At 56.6% G+C, this 17,893-nt stretch overlaps 1 protein-coding gene across 2 annotated transcripts; it reads right to left on the reverse strand.

Moving 5' to 3' along the window:
* Positions 1 to 238: 238 nt before the first annotated feature.
* Positions 239 to 17,008, reverse strand: SEC14L6 (SEC14 like lipid binding 6). Of its 2 annotated transcripts, XM_002719707.5 has the most exons (12): positions 16,830 to 17,008; positions 14,878 to 14,953; positions 8,090 to 8,133; positions 7,377 to 7,436; positions 7,107 to 7,295; positions 6,584 to 6,679; positions 4,217 to 4,277; positions 4,030 to 4,113; positions 1,923 to 2,029; positions 1,703 to 1,842; positions 1,437 to 1,606; positions 239 to 1,221 (listed from the first exon to the last, which is right to left on the reverse strand). In XM_002719707.5, the coding sequence occupies exons 1-12, from the start codon at positions 16,881 to 16,883 to the stop codon at positions 1,103 to 1,105; spliced, it is 1,200 nt and encodes a 399-aa protein (XP_002719753.3). In that variant the 5' UTR covers positions 16,884 to 17,008; the 3' UTR covers positions 239 to 1,102. The 2 variants fall into 2 exon arrangements, with proteins under 2 accessions (XP_002719753.3, XP_069921918.1); XM_070065817.1 differs by lacking the exons at positions 8,090 to 8,133; positions 14,878 to 14,953; positions 16,830 to 17,008 and having other exon boundaries at positions 7,377 to 7,961.
* Between the last annotated feature and the right edge of the window lie 885 nt (positions 17,009 to 17,893).

A 17,893-nucleotide genomic window follows, 5' to 3' on the forward strand; every position in this document is an offset into this window, starting at 1 on the left:
CTGTGACACCAGCAGGTGCACCCAAGTCAGAGACCAAACTCTTTCTCGATGGCTTCTCTGTGAGCCGTGGCCGCTTGCTGGGTAGCTGGATGGATCTGGGCACTATTCTCTGGATCCTGATGCATTGACCTCTGGGGTCTTGGTGACCATGGAGGGACCGTGTCTTCCGAGTTAGCCAGTTCCTGGAGAGAGTCACTCCCAGGCAGCATTGTCAGTGCAAATCAACTGATTACAAAGCCACAGTCCAACCCCCTGCTTTATTAAGGTTTCACGGGGCCAGGGACCCAACAGGTAGGGCAGCCCGTGTGCCCCGATCTCCTGTGACTGTCACAACCCAAGCCTGCCACCTGCCTTGCCTAGCTCCGCCCATGGCCCTGGCCCCGAGTTCTCCCACTCCCTCCACCCCAGGGTATGCTACAGCACTCCTCTTGGGAACTGTGAGTATTCAACTCTCTCTTCAAGGCCAATCATTTCCTGACCTGCCGGCCTTATCACGTGTCAGGTGTTGTATGAACACTCTGCACTTAGTTTTATATGTTCATTTATTCATTTGAAAGTCAGAGAGGGAGAGACAGACGGACAGAGGATTGTCCACCTGCTCGTCCACTCCCAGATGCACACAACAGCTGGGGGTGGGCCAGGCCCAACCTGTCAGCCTGGAACTCCAGCAGGGTCTCCCACACAGGTGGCCGGGGCCAGGCACTTGAGCCATCAGGAGCCAGCTCCCTGGTGCACACTGGCAGGGACTGACATGGGACGCAGGTGTCTCACGGAGTCCCTTAACTGTTAGCTCACACGCCAATACGCTATACTTTGGAAGAGTAACTCTTTTCTTGGTCTTGGTGCATAGGAAAAGGCCGGGAGTTTTTTCCTGAGCTGGAGGTCGCTGGAGGTGACATGGGGACAGAGTGTGCTGCTTCTGTGTGGCAGGAGCAGGCCAGCTGTGCCAGACAGGCTGTGACGTGCTGTTGGGGGATCCCCATCCCCAGGGAGGGATCCCAGGTTGAAGCTTGTCCGGCTTCAGTCCCAGTGGCCCAGCATTTGCTGGTCTCAGTCCCCAGGATGAGGTGTGGCCCCCGGAGAGATGTGGCGGCTGCAGGGTTCACCTAGAATGGTCCTCCATCTTCTCCAGGAGCGTTTGGTCTGGGAGCAGCACCTCCACGGTGTAGCTGACGTGTTTCGAGTGAACCAGGCTGAAGGTGTTGTCAAACCTCAGGACATCTGGGGTCCAGGACAGACATTCGGACAGGAGCCCCTCCCCCACCCCAGCCCTGGGACCCCTCCCTAATGGTGGGTGGTCAGGGTTTGGGAGACACTGACTCAGCCCTGTTTGTGCCTACTGGAGGCAGTGGCCACCACCCGGCGGGTCCTGGCTGCACATCTAGGAACCCTCCTCCCACCCCAAGTCCAGGCGGGACTCCCCTGACTACACTCACACACGCCGGCCTCCGCACAGGTGAGGCTCCCGTCCTCGGGCACCAGGTGGGCGTTGTAGCGCTGGCTGGGCAGCACCGCCGTCATCTCCCCTGCCCGCTGCCGCTCCCCCATCTTGGTCTTGAGGAAGACCCCGAAGCCGATGTCCCCGCCGTCCGATGCAAACTGCCACCTGCAGGCGACGGAGCCCCACTGACGCCTCCCTGCCTGGGGTGCAGGACCCCACCCTCACCCCCACCCCTCCCCCACCGCGGGCAGGTGCGCCCACCTCAGCACACAGCCTGGGAAGAGGATCTCGTTCTCCACCTGCTGGGAGGAGCCGCGGCCCACGGACACTGTGTGCTCGTACTGCAGCCTCACCTGCTGGCGCCTGTGGTAGCTCTTGGGCACCTCGCCCCCGTAGTTGATCTGAGGGTGGGAAGGGGTGAGCCATGGACCACGCTGTCTGCCTACCTGCCTGCCCCTGCCCCGTGTCTGGGTCCCTGTACCTTGGTCAGGCACTTGGGGTTGCCGTCGGGGTCGGTCATGGTCCCCCCAAACACCGCGGGCAGCTGGTCGGGGCTGATGAACTTGTGCAGATCCTGCTTCCAGTTGTCTGCATGGGGGGGGGGGTGACAGAGGAGTCTGCATGGGAGGGTGGGGGTCGACAGAGGGCGGGGCTGGCTGAGCCAGGAGCTGTCCTGGAGCTGGTGCTGAGCGGGCCACACTTCCAGTGCCCCATTGTCTGGGGAACAGAGGCTGAGTGGCTCTGTGTCTGGTCCCTTGCTGGTTCCTCTGCCCACTCTCGCTGCTCCTCCAGACCCTGCCCCTTCTTTCCAGGGGCCACGTCCCTGGGGACTGAGACCTGAATATCCTAGGCCCTGGGACTGAGACCGGGCAAGCTCCAAGCTGGGCTTCCCTCTCCCTGCATACTGAGTCAGTTCCAGCCCTTGACTCCCAGGGCTCCAGCTGTCTCAGAACTGCAGGGCCACACCTAGGGTAGCTCCCCCCAAAACTGCTGTGATATGCGCAGGGGTCTTCCATAGATCAAGGGACAAAGACATCAGAGGAACAAAGTAGGAGAAACCAGAGATGGACACCCAGTTGGTCGTGGAGTAGGAATCAATTGTTTAAGTACACAAGCCACGAAAAAACAAATCAAAGAAAAGTCCCCCCAGGCTGGACATAAAAACATAAACACAACACTCAGTAAAAAGTCAGATAATAGACTGACTGAACTGGGGAATGTGTTTGCCAGGAATATTACAGGGACATATCTATGCACGTGATATGTAAAGCGCATTCGTAAATCAATAAGAAAAACACTTGATTAGAAAGTGGGCAGGAGATAGAAGGAGGCGATAAACAAGAAATGAAAAGAGCCGATCTGGGGGCTGGCGCTGTGGCGAAGTGGGCTAAGCCTCCACCCGTAGCGCCAGCATCCCACATGGTTACTGGTTTTGAGCTGCTCCACTTCCAATTCAACTTCCTGCTGATGGCCTGGGAAAGCAGTGGTGCATGGCCCAAGTGCTTGGAAGCAGCTCCTGGCTCCTGGCTTTGGGTCGGCCCATTGTGGCCCTTTGAGGGAGTGAACCAGGGGATGGAAGACCTCTCTCTCTCTCTCTCTGCCTCTGCCTCTCTATAACTCTGCCTTTCAAATAATAAATAAATAAATCTTTTTTAAAAAAGCAAAAAAAATCTAAAAATATAGGTGACCTAAGTTCAGACGTTGACTGAAGTGGAAAACGTTTACCCCCTGATAAGCGATTACGAAAGGGTGGTGGCATGAGCTCGTTTGTATTTTTTCAAACGAAAACAGACAGGAGGCGCTGAAGCCGCTCTCAGGACCAGACTTCTCTCCTTTCTTTCTTTTTTTGTATTTGCCAAATTTCTGTCTTTTGTTGTTGTTAGACATATTCTTTTCTTTCTTTCTTAAAGATTTATTTACTTATTTGCAAGTCAGAGTTACACAGAGAGAAGGAGAGGCAGAGAGAGAGAGAGAGAGAGAGAGAGAGGTCTTCCATCCGATGGTTCACTCCCTAGTTGTCCGCAACAGCTGGAGCTGCGCCAATCAAAGCCAGGAGCCAGGAGCTTCTTCCAGGTCTCCCACGTGGGTGCAGGGGCCCAAGGATTGGGCCATCTTCCACTGCTTTCCCAGGCCATAGCAGAGAGCTGGATCAGAAGTGGAGTAGCTGGGACTAGAACCGGTGCCCATATGGGATGCCAGCACTGCAGGCGGCGGCCTTACCCACTACGCCCCACGCCGACCCCTGAGCTGTCTTCATCGTATCATTTGGAAAACCTAGACCCTGTTCTCCCCAGCTGAGAGATTAGGAAACCGAGATGCAGCTCAGATGACGCAGCCCATTTGCGGCTAAATACTGGCAAAGCCGACCTGCCATTGGCATCTCCCAACCCCAGCTTCCGACAGCCCCACCCCGTCCCCGAGTCCTGCTGCTCCGGGACAGTCTCCCAGGCCCCTCCTGGCCCCTCTGCCCTCTGACGGGTAGGCACAGTGGCCTCCGCGATTGCAGTCAAGTGGTACACCCTGGACGCCCTCTGTGTCCCAGGGCCCCGGTTTCCGGCTGGAGAGGGGGCCCGGTGCGGCTCACTCACCTCCCAGAATCACCACCTTCTTGCGGGTCTCCTCTCTCAAGCACGCCTTGACCAGGTTGAATGCCACGGGGAACAGCTTGGGGGCTGCAACAGGCACAGAGCTGCTCCCCGAGGGTCTCTAGTGCCCCCTCCGCCCCCCGCCCCGCCCCCGTCCCGACTCACACTGCTCTCGAGCGGGTTCACTCACCTTTCACTATAATGACACGCTTCAAAAGCTCAGGGTAATTCGCCTCGAGTGTGGAGAGAAACTGGAGAGTCAAGTGCACCTGCAGTCAGTGTCTAAACACTGCCCCCTGGTGTCCCCTCTCGTCCCCTAGGTCTCCCAAGGGCGCAGCCCTGCAGTCCTCCAAGTCGTCCCCGAAAGCAGCTGCCACGAGCCCAGACACCGGGACCCACCCATGCAGTGAGCAGAGACCACCCACAGTCACCTCCCTGACAGGCAAGAAAACCCCCCATCCAGCACTCTGCAAGCTTCCCTCCCACGTGGCCCGAAGCATAACAGCTTCCAGAATGAGGCAGATTCTCTTTTAGCACAATAGGCAAAGTTGCAAAGCATGGCTCTTTAAAAAAAAAAAAAAAAAAGTCAGACCTAATTCCCAGGCTATAAATCTCCCCCTTTTAAAGTCCACAGTCCTAGGATTGCTCTTCCAGTCATAAGATTGTGCATCCGTCACTTCTACCAAGCTACAGACATTTAAAATGTGTGTTTATTTTATTTGAAAGGAAGAGAGAGAGAGAGAGAGAGAGAGATTGAGAGAGATTTTCCACCTGCTGATTTACTGGCTGCAATGGCTGGGACAGGACAGGCAGAAGCCAGGAGCTTCTTCCAGATCGCCCACACAGATGCAGGGGCCCAAGCACTTGGGCCATCTTCCACTGCTTTCCCAGGCACATTAGCAGGGAGCGGGATCGGAAGTGGAGCAGCCAGGACTCGAACCAGCATCCGTCGCAGGCGGTGGTTTAACCCATTGTATCACAATGCCGGCCCCTCCAGAACCAAGGAGCGCTCCCTCTCGATTCTGCATCTCTGGGTTTGACTGTTCTGGACACCTCCTGCTCTCGCGAGGGAGTGAGGGTTTGTTAAACCCGTTGTGAGTTGGAAACTCTCTAAGTCAATGTTAGTTTGGGGGCAGGCACTCAGTACAGCCGTTAAGATGCCGCTCAGGATGGATGCTGCAGCCCACGCGGGAGTGCCTGGGTTTGAGCCTCAGCTCTGCTCCTGACTCCAGCCCTTGCTAATGCACACCTGGGAAGCAGCGAGTGACAGCTGGGGCCCCGCCACCCAGGTGGGAGACCTGGATGGAGTTCCTGGCTCCTGGCTTTGGCCTGGCCCAGCTCCGGCTGTTGCAGGCATCTGAGGGTAAACAGTGAATGGGAGACCACTCCCCTACTCTCCTGCCATTCAAATAAATAAAATAAAAAAGTTTTAAAAAGTTTCGTTATTTCAGGACGGCGCTGTGGCTCAATAGGCTAATCCTCTGCCTTGCGGCGCTGGCACACCAGGTTCTAGTCCCGGTTGGGGCGCCGGATTCTGTCCCGGTTGCCCCTCTTCCAGGCCAGCTCTCTGCTGTGGCCCGGGAGTGCAGTGGAGGATGGCCCAAGTGCTTGGGCCCTGCACCCCATGGGAGACCAGGAGAAGCACCTGGCTCCTGCCATCGGATCAGCACAATGTGCCGGCCGCAGCACGCCGGCCGTGGCGGCCATTGGAGGGTGAACCAACAGCAAAGGAAGACCTTTCTCTCTCTCTCTCTCTCTCTCTCTCTCTCTCACTGTCCACTCTGCCTGTCAAAAAAAAAAAAAAAGTTTTGTTAAAAAGTGCATTTAATCCAATTAATGGACTGAACATCCCAGCTCAGATATGTGGTACCCTGGGCAGGCGTTATGGCTCCATGGGTTGAACGGTCCCTTTGGGACAGGTGCATCACACGTGGGAAGTCTTTGCCTTGTGTGACAACTTCCTGCCAATGCACCTGGGAGACAGTGGATGACGGTTCAACTGCCTGAGTCCCTGCCACTCACGTGGGAGACCCGGGTGGAGTTCCTGGCCCCTGGCTTCCACCTGGCCCAGCCCTGGCTGTCAGGGGCATTTAGGGGGTGAACTAGTAGATGGAGGATCTCAACGTCTTTCCCTTTGTCTCGGTCACTCTGCCTTTCAAACAAATAAAACACATCGCTAAAACATGTTTTAGGTTCTGGGCTATCCTGGGTGGAGCAGAAAGAAGGGGAAAGGTGGTGTGGCTGGCCCCAGGGCTCCTGCTGTAACTCAAGCCCCTTCCCAGAAAAGCAGCAAGTGGAAAGTCAGGGGCTAGAAGGCGAGGGCCGGCCAGGAGGAGACGGAGGGCATCCTGGCAGGCCTGGGGACCAGGCCCCGTGGTGACATGCTGGGCGTGAGAGGGAGACACTGGGGCACCACATACAGCAGTGGGAGGCTGTGGCTTTGACGATATCCCTGTGCACAAGCAGTGTGGGGGCGGGGAAACACTTAGCGATCCTGGTCCCATGGCAGCAACCGGGGACAGAGAGGAGCAGAGACCCCCTGACGTCCGGCCCTCACCTCCTGTGCAAACTCCACTCCCGGCTTCCACAGGTGCTTCAGCCCCAGCCCCTCCATATCAAACACGGTTGTAACTCGCTCCACCTTCTTCCCCAGCTGCAAGGGACAGACGGGGAGAGCGAGACCCTGGGAGGGACAGCGGCCCCCCTCCCCCGTACCCAAGATGGCGCTGGCCCTGAGCCCGGCTCACCTTGGCTCTGCCTGGCAGAGAGATTTCACACCAAGTACCCAGTGCAGGGAAGGGGGGCCCCCTCCCGGTGCTGTGACCAGGCCTGCCCCTGCCCTCCCCACCACTGTCCACATGTGATATCCCGTCCCCAGTAAGGAGGCCACAGGGAGAACGTGGCCCAGTGGAACCAGTACTGTGTGTCCCTGGCTCAGTCTCTGGATTCTCTGAGCCCTCGGACCTCGGAGCTCAGGAAGGTGGGTTCTAGGGGCAGGGATCAGGTGGTTGAGGGGTGCAGGGCAGCCTGGAGGGCTGGGAGGTGCAGGCTGCGGCTGCCAGGGCCCCCTGGCTCCCCACCTTCCGACTCTGCTCCTCACAGTCCCGCAGCAGCAGCTCACAGCTGCGAAACCTGTCTCTGAGCAGTTGCTGCTTGGAGACGGACAGGAGCAGGCCCTTGAGGTCGAAGTCTCTGATGATGTGCAGCCACACGGGGCTGCCCTCGCTGTCATGGCCGCAGATGCTGCTGGCTGTGTAGAGCTGGACCACCTGCACGCAGGCGACATGGGCTCAGCGCCTCGGGCCCCCGGGGGAGCCGGGGCGGCCAGGGCGGGCGTGAGCGAGGCTCACCTGGGGCGGCTGCCACTCGAGGATGTGGTCCAGGTCCTGTTGCTTCCGGAACTCCATGTGCTGCGGAGACATGGGGACGCCAGGCCAGGTCCTGCTGCCTGCAGCCCCCTGGGGGCTCCACCGCTTCCAAGGGGGGATGGGGACAGGATGGGAGGGAAGGGGACACGGGCCTAAGATGGACAAGGCCCTAAGACAGGGCCAGGTGAGGCCGGTGCCCTGCTGCTCCCTGCACTGCATCCCCACACGTCCACTCCTCGGCTTCCAGTTGCCCTTAGACAGAAACCTAGACTCCCTGCAGAGGCCCACAGGGCCCAGCTGATGGGGCTGGGCCACCCATGCAGCCCAGTCTCTCCCTTTCTGTACTGCAACACGGCCTCCGTGTGCTCACGGAGCACCCCAGTCCATTGCTACCCCAGGGCCTTTGCACAGCCTGCACCCGCTGGCTCTGCTCTTTTGGGGGCATTTATACCCCAGGTGAATATCCCCAGTCTCTCTCTCTCTCCCTTCCCTGTTTCATTGAGCTCTCCACCCTCCCCACTCTCAGGAACTGCCTTGTTTCTTTGTCTCTCTGGTTTCATTTTTCTCCTTGTCAGCTCTCTCTCCCAGTGTCTAGCACAGGGCCAGGTTCATGTTCTGTGAGTGAATGGACCTGAGCCTCGTTGTGGGATAGGAGACGAGGCCGGGCCAGGCCGGGGGCGGGGTGCCGTCCTCACCTTCCGCAGCATGTCCTCGCATTTCTGCAGGTCGAAGCTCCGAGCTGCAAGGGCACCACGGGCAGTGCTGAAGGTTCCAGAAGCTCGACTCCGCCCCCCCCCCAGCCCAGCTTTGCCTGCTGCTGTTCTCAACACAGGGAGCCACAGCAGGCACCCCAAGTCCCAGGAAGACTTGGGCCCAGGCCAGCTGGCTCCCCGAGCTCGGGGGTGGGGGTGGGGGCTTGGCGGTGGCAGGAAGTCTCCCCCAGGAGGAGAGGCTGTGCAGCCACCGTCAGGGGCTCAGGGCCCCTGGCCTGCTGTTCCAGAAAGGCCGTCCAGAGAGTGGGTCCTCCAAACCCGGAGGGACCACAGGGCTGAGGGTTGTTCCGATCGGCAGCTCACAGCCGTGCTAGCCTCAGGAGCCCTTTCTGAAGCTGCAGCTCCCCCTGCAGCTCTCAGAGGGAGGAGGGGACGTCTCATCTACCCCGCAACCTGGCCCCAACACCTGCTCTCCATCAGCCCCGAGATCTCCACTCGTTCCCTACTAAGTGACACCGCATGTCTCATTCCCCCGACCGCCTCTGCTTACATTATAAAAAGCAGTGATCTAACAAAGACTTGGCGGGGGGGGGGGGGTGTCCACCATCGTGGCGTAGCGGGTTAAGCCACGGTATGCAACACAGGCATCCCAGATGGGTGCCGGGTTCAAGTCCTGGCTCCTCCACTCCAATCCAGCTTCCTACTAATACACCCGGCAAAGCAGCAGAGGATGACCCAAGTCCTTGGGTTCCTGCACCTGCGCGGGAGCCCATGAGGATGCCACCGCACTGGTCCCCTCCCTTAGTCGATTTAAAACTCTCTCTGGCCACCAATATGAGAATCTCCTGCTCTCCGGTTGTCAATATCTGCCCTGTTACGCTACAGAGCCCTCCAATCAGCACTGCCCTACTGGGGACAAGAGTCTGTGAAACCCTCCTGTGCTTTAGAAACCGCTGAGTCTGGGGGCCGGCGCTGTGGCACAGCGGGTTAACGCCCTGCCTGAAGCACCGGCATCCCATATGGGCGCTGGTTCGAGTCCCGGCTGCTCCACTTCCGATCCAGCTCTCTGCTATGGCCTGGGAAAGCAGTAGAAGATGGCCCAGGTCCTTGGGACGCTACACTAACATGGGAGACCTGGAAGAAGCTCCTGGCTTTGGATCGGCACAGCTCTGGCAGTTGTGGCCAACTGGGGAGTGAACCAGCGGGTGGAAGACCTCTCTGTCTCTACCTCTTTCTGTAACTCTGTCTTTCAAATACATAAAATTATCTTTTAAAAAAAGAAAGAAACCGCTGAGTCAGTTTGTGACCCTGTCTGCTGTGTACCCTGTCACCCACATGGTGGCTTCTCTACAAATGTCTGCAGTTAAATGTCCAGAGCTGGGTTTTGTCCTCTGGGCTAAAGATTTTCTCGAGTTTTCTAGGGTTTCCCAGCACCTGGAGAAGGGAACTTAGATCTCAAGCTTCAAAACCTGTTTTAAAGTAACTACGGACTAAATTATTGCATGTTCCTTTAAAAGACATTTTCCTCTTAATTTAGATGTTTTTAGAGGAGTGCTTCAAAAGTTAACTCCTATATCTTATTTTTTAAATATTTATTTATTTATTTGAAAGTCAGAGTTACACACAGAGAGAGGAGAGGCAGAGAGAGAGAGAGAGAGAGAGAGAGAGAGAGAGGTCTTCCTTCCACTGGTTCACTCCCCAGATGGCCACAACGGCCAGAGCTGCGCTGATCTGAAGCCAGGAGCCAGGAGCTTCTTCCAGGTCTCCCACGCGGGTGCAGGGGCCCAAGGACTTGGGCCATCTTCTGCTGTTTTCCCAGGCCACAGCAGAGAGCTGGATGGGGAGAGGAGCAGCCGGGACTAGAATCGGCGCCCATATGGGATGCCGGCACTGCAAGTGGTGGCTTTACCCACTACACCACAGTGCTGGCCCCCTATATCTTTTTTTTTTTTTTTAAACTCATCTGTCTTAAAAGTTCAAAAAAAAAATCAACATTGCCTGTTTCCGTAGCTTTATGTTCCGTGATGTATTTATAAAATCCTATGCTGATGTCACTCGCTGAGGCTTTGTAATCAAGGTTCCTCTGTGTTTTCGTAACTGACCCGGATAACAAAAACCTGACGCATCTTGGGAACGCTTCCCATGCTTCCTGATTGCCCTTGTTGGGTCTGATTGCCTCAGAGAGAGACCTGAGCCTTTCCAAAGCTAACATCGGTGGCTGGCTTTATGGCGTCCTGGATAAAAAGCTGACGTTATCTGCCTGGTTTAAAATGTTTAAGTGATGCCCTTATCACTGAGTGGATCTGGCTCGCAGCTTTGTTTAAAACACTCAGGTTAAACGGATTGTGGCTTTACTTGGGCCAAATGGTTTAAACCTCCGGCGACTCGGAGGCCGCCCACTGGGGCTGGGGGTCTGTGGGCCTCTCAGACAGGATGTCGTCAGGAGCAGGCTGGAGAGCTCTGTCACCAGACCGGCACATCTCCCCCAGTGATAGCTTCTTGTGCTGCATGTGTGACCCTGCGGCTTTAAATCCCACCTCCAGGGTGGTTGCAATCTTTCACCCAGAGCTGGCAGAGGAGGGGGCTGAGCCCCTAGGAAGAGTCAGGTTGTCTCCAGGAGACCCCTCCATCTCCATGAGTTCCAAGCCAATCAATATACAGTATGTATGGGGCCGGCGCTGTGGTGCAGCGGGTTAACACCCTGGCCTGAAGCGCCAGCATCCCATATGGGTGCCGGTTTGAGACGCGGCTGCTCCACTTCTGATCCAGCTCTCTGCTGTGGCCTGGGAAAGCAGTAAAAGATGGTCCAAGTCCTTGGGCCCCTGCATCTGTGTAGGAGACCTGGAAGAAGCTCCTGGCTCCTGGCTTCGGGATCGGTGCAGCTCCAACCATTGCAGTCATTTGGGGAGTGAACCAACAGATGGAAGACCTCTCTCTCTCTCTGCATAACTCTGACTTTCAAATAAATAAACAAATCTTTAAAAAATATGTACAGTATGTGAAAGCTCTCTCTTCCCCCATCCAATGGGCACCCATAAAAGCCTTGGGCACTCTGCCTGGTCTCCTCTCAGATGCTTTTTCTGTCGCTTGCCAATCAAATAAAAGTATCTGCTTCTTTGCAAATAGTTTCCTGACACTTTATTTCTATACTGAGCCCAGGAAAAGAACCCAGGAAACTCTCTCTGGCATCTGCCCTCCTCTCTGTGACCGGTGAAAATTCTTTACATTTAAAGCTCCAAACTGGGGACTGGTGCTGTGGCACAGTGAGCCAAGCAGGAGCCTGCGACATGTGCATCCCGTATGGGCGCCGTTTGAGGTCCTGGCTGCTCCACTTCTGATCCAGCTCTCTGCTGTGGCCTGGGAAAGCAGTAGAAGATGGCCCAAGTCCTTGGGCCCCTGCACCCACGTGGGAGACCTGGAGGAAGCTCCTGGCTCCTGGCTTCGGATCAACTCAGCTCCGGCTGGTGTGGCTATCTAGGGAGTGAACCAGTCTGCAACTCTGCCTCTTAAATAAATAAATATCATTAAAAAAAAAAAAAAAAAAACACTCCAAACTGAGACTTTGACCTTGAGGCTTTTCAGTTGGATCCCTGAAACTCTCCAAGGAGACTTTCAACTTAGGAGATAAGAGTTGTTGAAGCTCATCTAGATTGTACAAAGTACATTATATAACGCAACATTGGGCTATAAAACCATGCCAGGCTTGTGTTGTGTTTACACAGAAGTCTGTTACTGTGCACACCAGAGTTCATTGCTGTTTTCATGGCGCTATGGACCCCGCTATGAACCACATAGCCTGTCCTGCGTGCTGTGTGGGTGATGACACAGTACTGGGGATGTCTGCTCTTCCTCCTCCTTAACTTGGGTGTCTGCCCTTGTCAACACCGGGGCAGGGAGCTGGCCACCCGGTCCCCAGCACGCTGCCAGCCTAGTTCACAACCCTCCTCTGCCTGCTCATCCTGCCACCCAGGGTGAACCCCCCAGGGGTGTCCTAGCACACCAGTCTTTGCCGCAGCACCACCATGGCTGGCCAAGGGAGAGAGAAAGGTATCGGGCACTTCTGCCCTGCTCAACCTGCTGAAAAGCTAACCAGGGGACAGCAGGGACCAAACAGCCCCATCAGCCCCCATTACACAGCAAGACCTAAATCAGATTAAAGGGGGCAGGGGCAGCGTCATGGGGGAACCCCAACAAATGGAGAGATGGCATACGGTGATTGCCATGCCTGACCCCAGTTCGAAGGACACAGCTCTTGTGGGCACTGTCCTAACTCATGGGAAGCGGCCATGTCAGAGCCTGCCCGTGGTACAGAGACCCGACAGGAGGGAAACAGAGGCAGTCGGGAGAGGCGGCATGAAAGCCGTCGTTAGGCCTTAGGGCTCCGAAGAGGCAGAGCAGCCCCCCAGGGGTAAAGGTAACGCGTGTGCAGAAGGTGAAGTCACCCTGGGAAGTAAGACGGCTGCGCTTCCCCGCTGTTAGAGGGGAGCTGGAGCGGAAGTGGAGCAGCCAGGGCCACGTACATCCCGGAAACCCCCTCCTGGGATGACATCACTTGTGGGAGAGGTGGGGGGCTGAGAGGTGTTTAACATGGGCCGCCCCGCTCACCGCCAGTCACGTGGGGTAGATCACCAGGCCTCATCCGCAGGCTGAGGGCAGATTCACAGCCCCAGTCCTGTTCTCAGCCCTCCTACGCTCTCTCCAACCCTGACTCTGTTGTGGGGAGCCAGCACCTCTGTACTGCACCCAGGGAAGTTCAATGACACAGCGCCTTGCCCCAATACCTGTAGATTCATACCGACTGGTTCCTCATGGAAACGAGTTGGTGCTGTTGTCTTTTTGTTTTGTTTTGTTTTGTTTTTCTTATTTGACAGGTAGAGATTTAGATAGTGAGAGAGAAACAGAGAGAAAGGTCTTCCTTCCATTGGTTCACACTCCAAATGGCTGCTACAGCCGGCACGCTTCGCCGATCCAAAGCCAGGAGCCAGGTGCTTCTCCTGGTCTCCCATGGGGTGCAGGGCCCAAGGACCTGGGCCATCCTCCACTGCACTCCCTGGCCACAGCAGAGAGTTGGCCTGGAAGAGGAGCAACCGGGACAGAATCCAGCGCCCCAACCGGGACTAGAACCCGGGGTACCAGCACCACAGGTGGAGGATTAGCCTAGTGAGCTGTGGCGCCGGTCGACTTTTACTTTCTTATTCTCTCTCTCTCTCTCTCTCTCTCTCTCTCTCTCAAAGATTTACTTGTTTATTTATTTGAAAAGCAGAATTAGAGAGGCAGAGGCAGAGACAGAGAGGTCTTCCATCCACTGGTTCACTCCCCAAATGGCCAAAACGGCCGGAGCTGCACCAATCCGAAGCCAGGAGCCAGGAGCTTCTTCTTCCAGGTCTCCCATGCGGGTGCAGGGACCCAAGGACTTTGGCCATCTTCTACTGCTTTCCCAGGCCATAGCAGAGAGCCGGATCAGAAGTGGAGCAGCTGGGACTAGACCCGGTGCCCATATAGGATGCCGGCACTGCAGGCAGCAGCTTTATCCGCTATGCCACAGCACCGGTCCCTCCCAAGACTTTTTCCACACAGTCCCTCAAGGGTTTTCTTTCTTTCTACACACAGTTGTGTTAGGACTCGCTAGGCCCCTGGAACACAAATAGTGAACTTCACACTTGGCAAACAAGCCCCAGTTAAGAACAAGGTGTCTAGCCAGCACAATGGCATAGTGGGCTAACCCTCCGCCTGCAGCACCAGCATTCCTTATGGGCACCGGTTCAAGTCCCAGCTGCTCCACTTCCGATCCAGCTCTCTGTTGTGGCCTGGGAAAGCAGTAGAAGATGGCCCAAGTGCTTGGGTCTCTGCACCCGCGTGGGAGACCCAGAAGAAGCTCCTGGCTCCTGGCTTCTGATCAGTCATGGTGAGGGAACCAGCAGATGGAAGACCTTTCTCTCTGTCTCTCCCTCTCTCTGTCTGTAACTCTGCCTCTCAAGTAAATAAATAAATAAAAATCTTTATAGGAACAAGGTGTCACTAGCAATCTTCTGGCCTAAGATTCTGCCCTCTGGCTCTTGCAGCCACACCCTGGCCTATGACTGGAGCTGATGAGGGCACAGGTTGTTGTAAATTGTTGACTCTGATAAACACTTATCAAGATTGCATTCTGGGCCCAGCCTTGTGGCGTAGCAGGCAAAGCCGCCGCCTGCAGTGCCAGCATCCCATGTTGCTGATTCGATCCTGACTGCTCCACTTCCGATCCAGCTCCCTGCTATGGCCTGGGAAAGCAGCAGGGGGCCCTGTACCCACATGGGAGACCCAGATGGAGCGCCTGGCTCCTGGTCCCTGACTTCAGCCTGGCCCAATCCAGGCCCTTTCAGCCATCTGGGAAAGTGAACCAGCAAATGTGGATTCAACCAATCCCAGATAGAAAATATTTTTAAAGTATTCTGCGTGTGCCTAACATTCACAGACTTTTGGGGTCACTTTTTCCTAGGCAGTGCAACATAACCATTATTCCCGCAGCATTTGCCTTGTATTACAGATGCTACGTCGTCTGATTTAAACTATCCAGGCTGTGTGCAGGTTATATAAAAACACCACAGCATTTTATGGCAGGTGCTTGCGCATCTGTGGAGTTCTGTGTCCACGGGGCAGGGGGTGTAGGTCCCAGACCCAATCCCAGCAGATTTCAAGGACCGACTGCACTTCCCTAGCCAGCGACAGGGACCCACGGTGCTCCCCTTTGGTGCCCTTGACCCTCAGCCCACTGCCAGCTGGGGCTTCACCTCGGAGCCAGCGCAGGAGAAACGCATCGTCAGGATTGGGCAGGGTAGGCAGCACATCCCGGATGTTCTCTCGGAACTGGAGACAGAGCAGAGAGAGACCCGGGTCAGGGGGGCTGTGCAGTGCCCCTGATGGCTTCGGGGGGCTGGCCGGCCACCCTCAGGCCTGCGGGCTTCACCTTGTCCTCAGCCAGGGGGATGTGTGAGTGCAGGGGACCTGAGTCAAGTTGTGACAGTGCCTTTGCTGTATCACATGGCTGGTGACAAACCCACTGCACCAAAGCTTAGAAGAGGACTGAAGATGAAGACGGGAGTGGAGATGGTGGAGGTGATGAGCCTAGGGCTGGGGGCGGGGGGACAGGAAGGGCCTTATGGAGGAGGAAGGTCAAGATCTTCGCCCTCAGGGAGCCTCCAAGTCCGATCAGGTGACAGGGTGAGCTTCTGATAGCCTGTGGCTCAGAGAGGTTGAGCAATAGGCCCAGCACCACACAGCCAGGAAATGGCAGAGCCTGCAGACAATTCACAAATCTGGCTTAGAGCCCAGGCCCCAGTGAGGGGCAGCTTGGCCCCACCTGGGAGAGGGTCCTCAACAGACAGATCCCTGGGGTTGGCCAGGGCCGCTCAGCTGGCCCTGTACCCATGCCACAGGTGCCATTCCTGGCGGAGTGTCATTGACTGTGCTGTCGGGGACTCAAGCCAGCCTGCAGCGCTGATCTGTCTCACCAGACAAAGGGCACAGCACGGAGCCAGCTGCCCTGGCTGTCCTGGCCTGGGTCACCCTCCTTCTCCCTGGCTCTCGGTCTCCTCCAAATGAGCCCCTCACCCCGAAAGCCCAGGAAACCTGAGCAGCGCTGGACCTCGGTCCCTAACCCAGGTGGGCAGACTCAGCACAGAACCCTGGGGGCCGCAATCCCCCACCCCACGCTCAGGGAAGGCTGGGAGCCTCTCCGAAGCCCATGCCTGCCCGGGGTTGGGGGGGGGGGTGGGTGGGCGGTCCTTGCCAGGAAGATCCTAAAGATCCCTAAAGAATTCCTCCCAGGCCAGAGACAAAAATGCACCTGGCTCCTGCATCCCCCAGGACAAGGCTGAGGTCATGACCGCCCCATGTTGGGACCGTGGCCCTCGCTCCCCTGGGCCGTCGGAGGTGGGAGCCACGGACGCTTACAACACAGCCAGTCCACGGCGAGAGCTGGTGTGGAGCAGGAAACACTCACAAGATCCCAAAGAAAGAAGACTCTGGGCTGGCGCCGTGGCTCACTAGGCTAATCCTCCGCCTAGCGGCGCCGGCACACCGGGTTCTAGTCCCAGTTGGGGCGCTGGATTCTGTCCCGGTTGCCCCTCTTCCAGGCCAGCTCTCTGCTGTGGCCCGGGAGGGCAGTGGAGGATGGCCCAAGTGCTTGGGCCCTGCACCCCATGGGAGACCAGGAGAAGCACCTGGCTCCTGGCTCCTGCCATCGGATCAGCGCGGTGCGCCGGCTGCAGCGCGCCGGCTGCGGCGGCTGTTGGAGGGTGATCCAATGGCAAAAGGAAGACCTTTCTCTCTGTCTCTCTCTCTCTCTCACTGTCCACTCTGCCAGTTTAAAAAAAAAAAAAAAAAAAAGAAAGAAGAATCTGCATCGCCACTTTCTGTGGATTACAGAGGGCAGTGCTAACCATTCGGCCAGAGTGGGTTAAGTAGAACAGGCTCAGCTGATTAAAAACGAATCCCATGTGTTTCCTTCTATTTGTAATATGGCCGCTGGAAAACTGGCAGTGACACACGTGGCTTGCATCTGTGTTGGGCTGTGTTGGCCAGAGCCGGGGGAGCCCCCCTGCCCCGGTCACCGGGACCCTTAGGATTGCCAAAGAGGTGGGATCTGCAGAGCTCAGAGGAACCCAGGGGCCTGAGGACCTGGCCCCTCTAGGACAGAAGGAGAAACTGTGGCTACTCTAGGGCTCTCTCTCCCCGCACTCACCTGGCTGAGCACCCTCTCCTGGGATGGGCTCAGGTCCCCCACGTGCCCACTCATGCTGTCCGTGGTGTGGGGGGCAGGCTCCGGCTCACCGCTCTGGGTCGAGCCCCGCTCTGTGGCTCCTTCCAGGCGGCCTGCCCTTTGCCCAGCCGGCAGCCCCTCCCACACCTATCTCTGCCGAAACTTGCCTTGCTTGTTGCATCTCAAGTCCCGACCTGGGGTGACTGGCAGGGCTTACTCCTTCCCAGGTGCCCAAGGAATTGGCCCTGAGCTCGGACTGCACAGGCTCCAAATCCTCCTTGTCTTTTGTTTAAGATTTAATTTAGGGGCCAGTGCTGTGGCACAATATGTCAATCCTCTGCCTGCAGTGCTGGCATCCCATATGGACGCCAGTTCGAGTCCCAGCTGCTCCTCTTCCAATCCAGCTCCCTGCTGATGGCCTGGGAAAGCAGTGGAGGATGGTCCAAGTCCTTGGGCCCCTGTACTCGCATGGGAGACCCGGAAGAAACTCCCAACTCCTGGCTTCGGATCAGCACAGCTCCAGCTGTTGCAGCCATTTGGGGAGAGAACCAGTGGATGGAAGACCTCTCTCTGTCTCTCCCCCTCTCTGTAACTCTCTCTCAAATAAATAAATAAAATCTTTTTTAAAAAGATTTATTTTATTCACTTGAAAGGCAGAGTTACAGAAAGAGAGGGAGATGGAGAGAGACAGAGATCTTCTACCTGCTGGTTCCCCAAATGGCCTCAACAGCCAGGGCTGAGCCAGACTGAAGCCAGTACCCAGGAGCTTCCTCCGGGTCTCCCATGTGCACGCAGGGGCCCGAGCACTTAAGTCAGCTTCCACTGCTTTCCCAGGTGCGTTAGCAAGGAGTTCTATCTACCGCCCAAGTGTCCGGAGCAACTGCCCACGATTTGTCACAGCTGTTAGGAGAGTGGTTTCAGGTTGAGAAAGAGACGTCCCAGGTCCAGACCCAAGCAATAGCCCCAAGATGAATACGCGACCCTCAGCTGGACCACAGAAAGCCAGAGCGCATGACGGGGGCGTCCAAGGTCACTCTGTGAGCGTG

This window comes from Oryctolagus cuniculus, chromosome 21, assembly GCF_964237555.1.
Source record: "Oryctolagus cuniculus chromosome 21, mOryCun1.1, whole genome shotgun sequence".
NCBI classification, from domain to species: Eukaryota; Metazoa; Chordata; class Mammalia; order Lagomorpha; family Leporidae; genus Oryctolagus; species Oryctolagus cuniculus.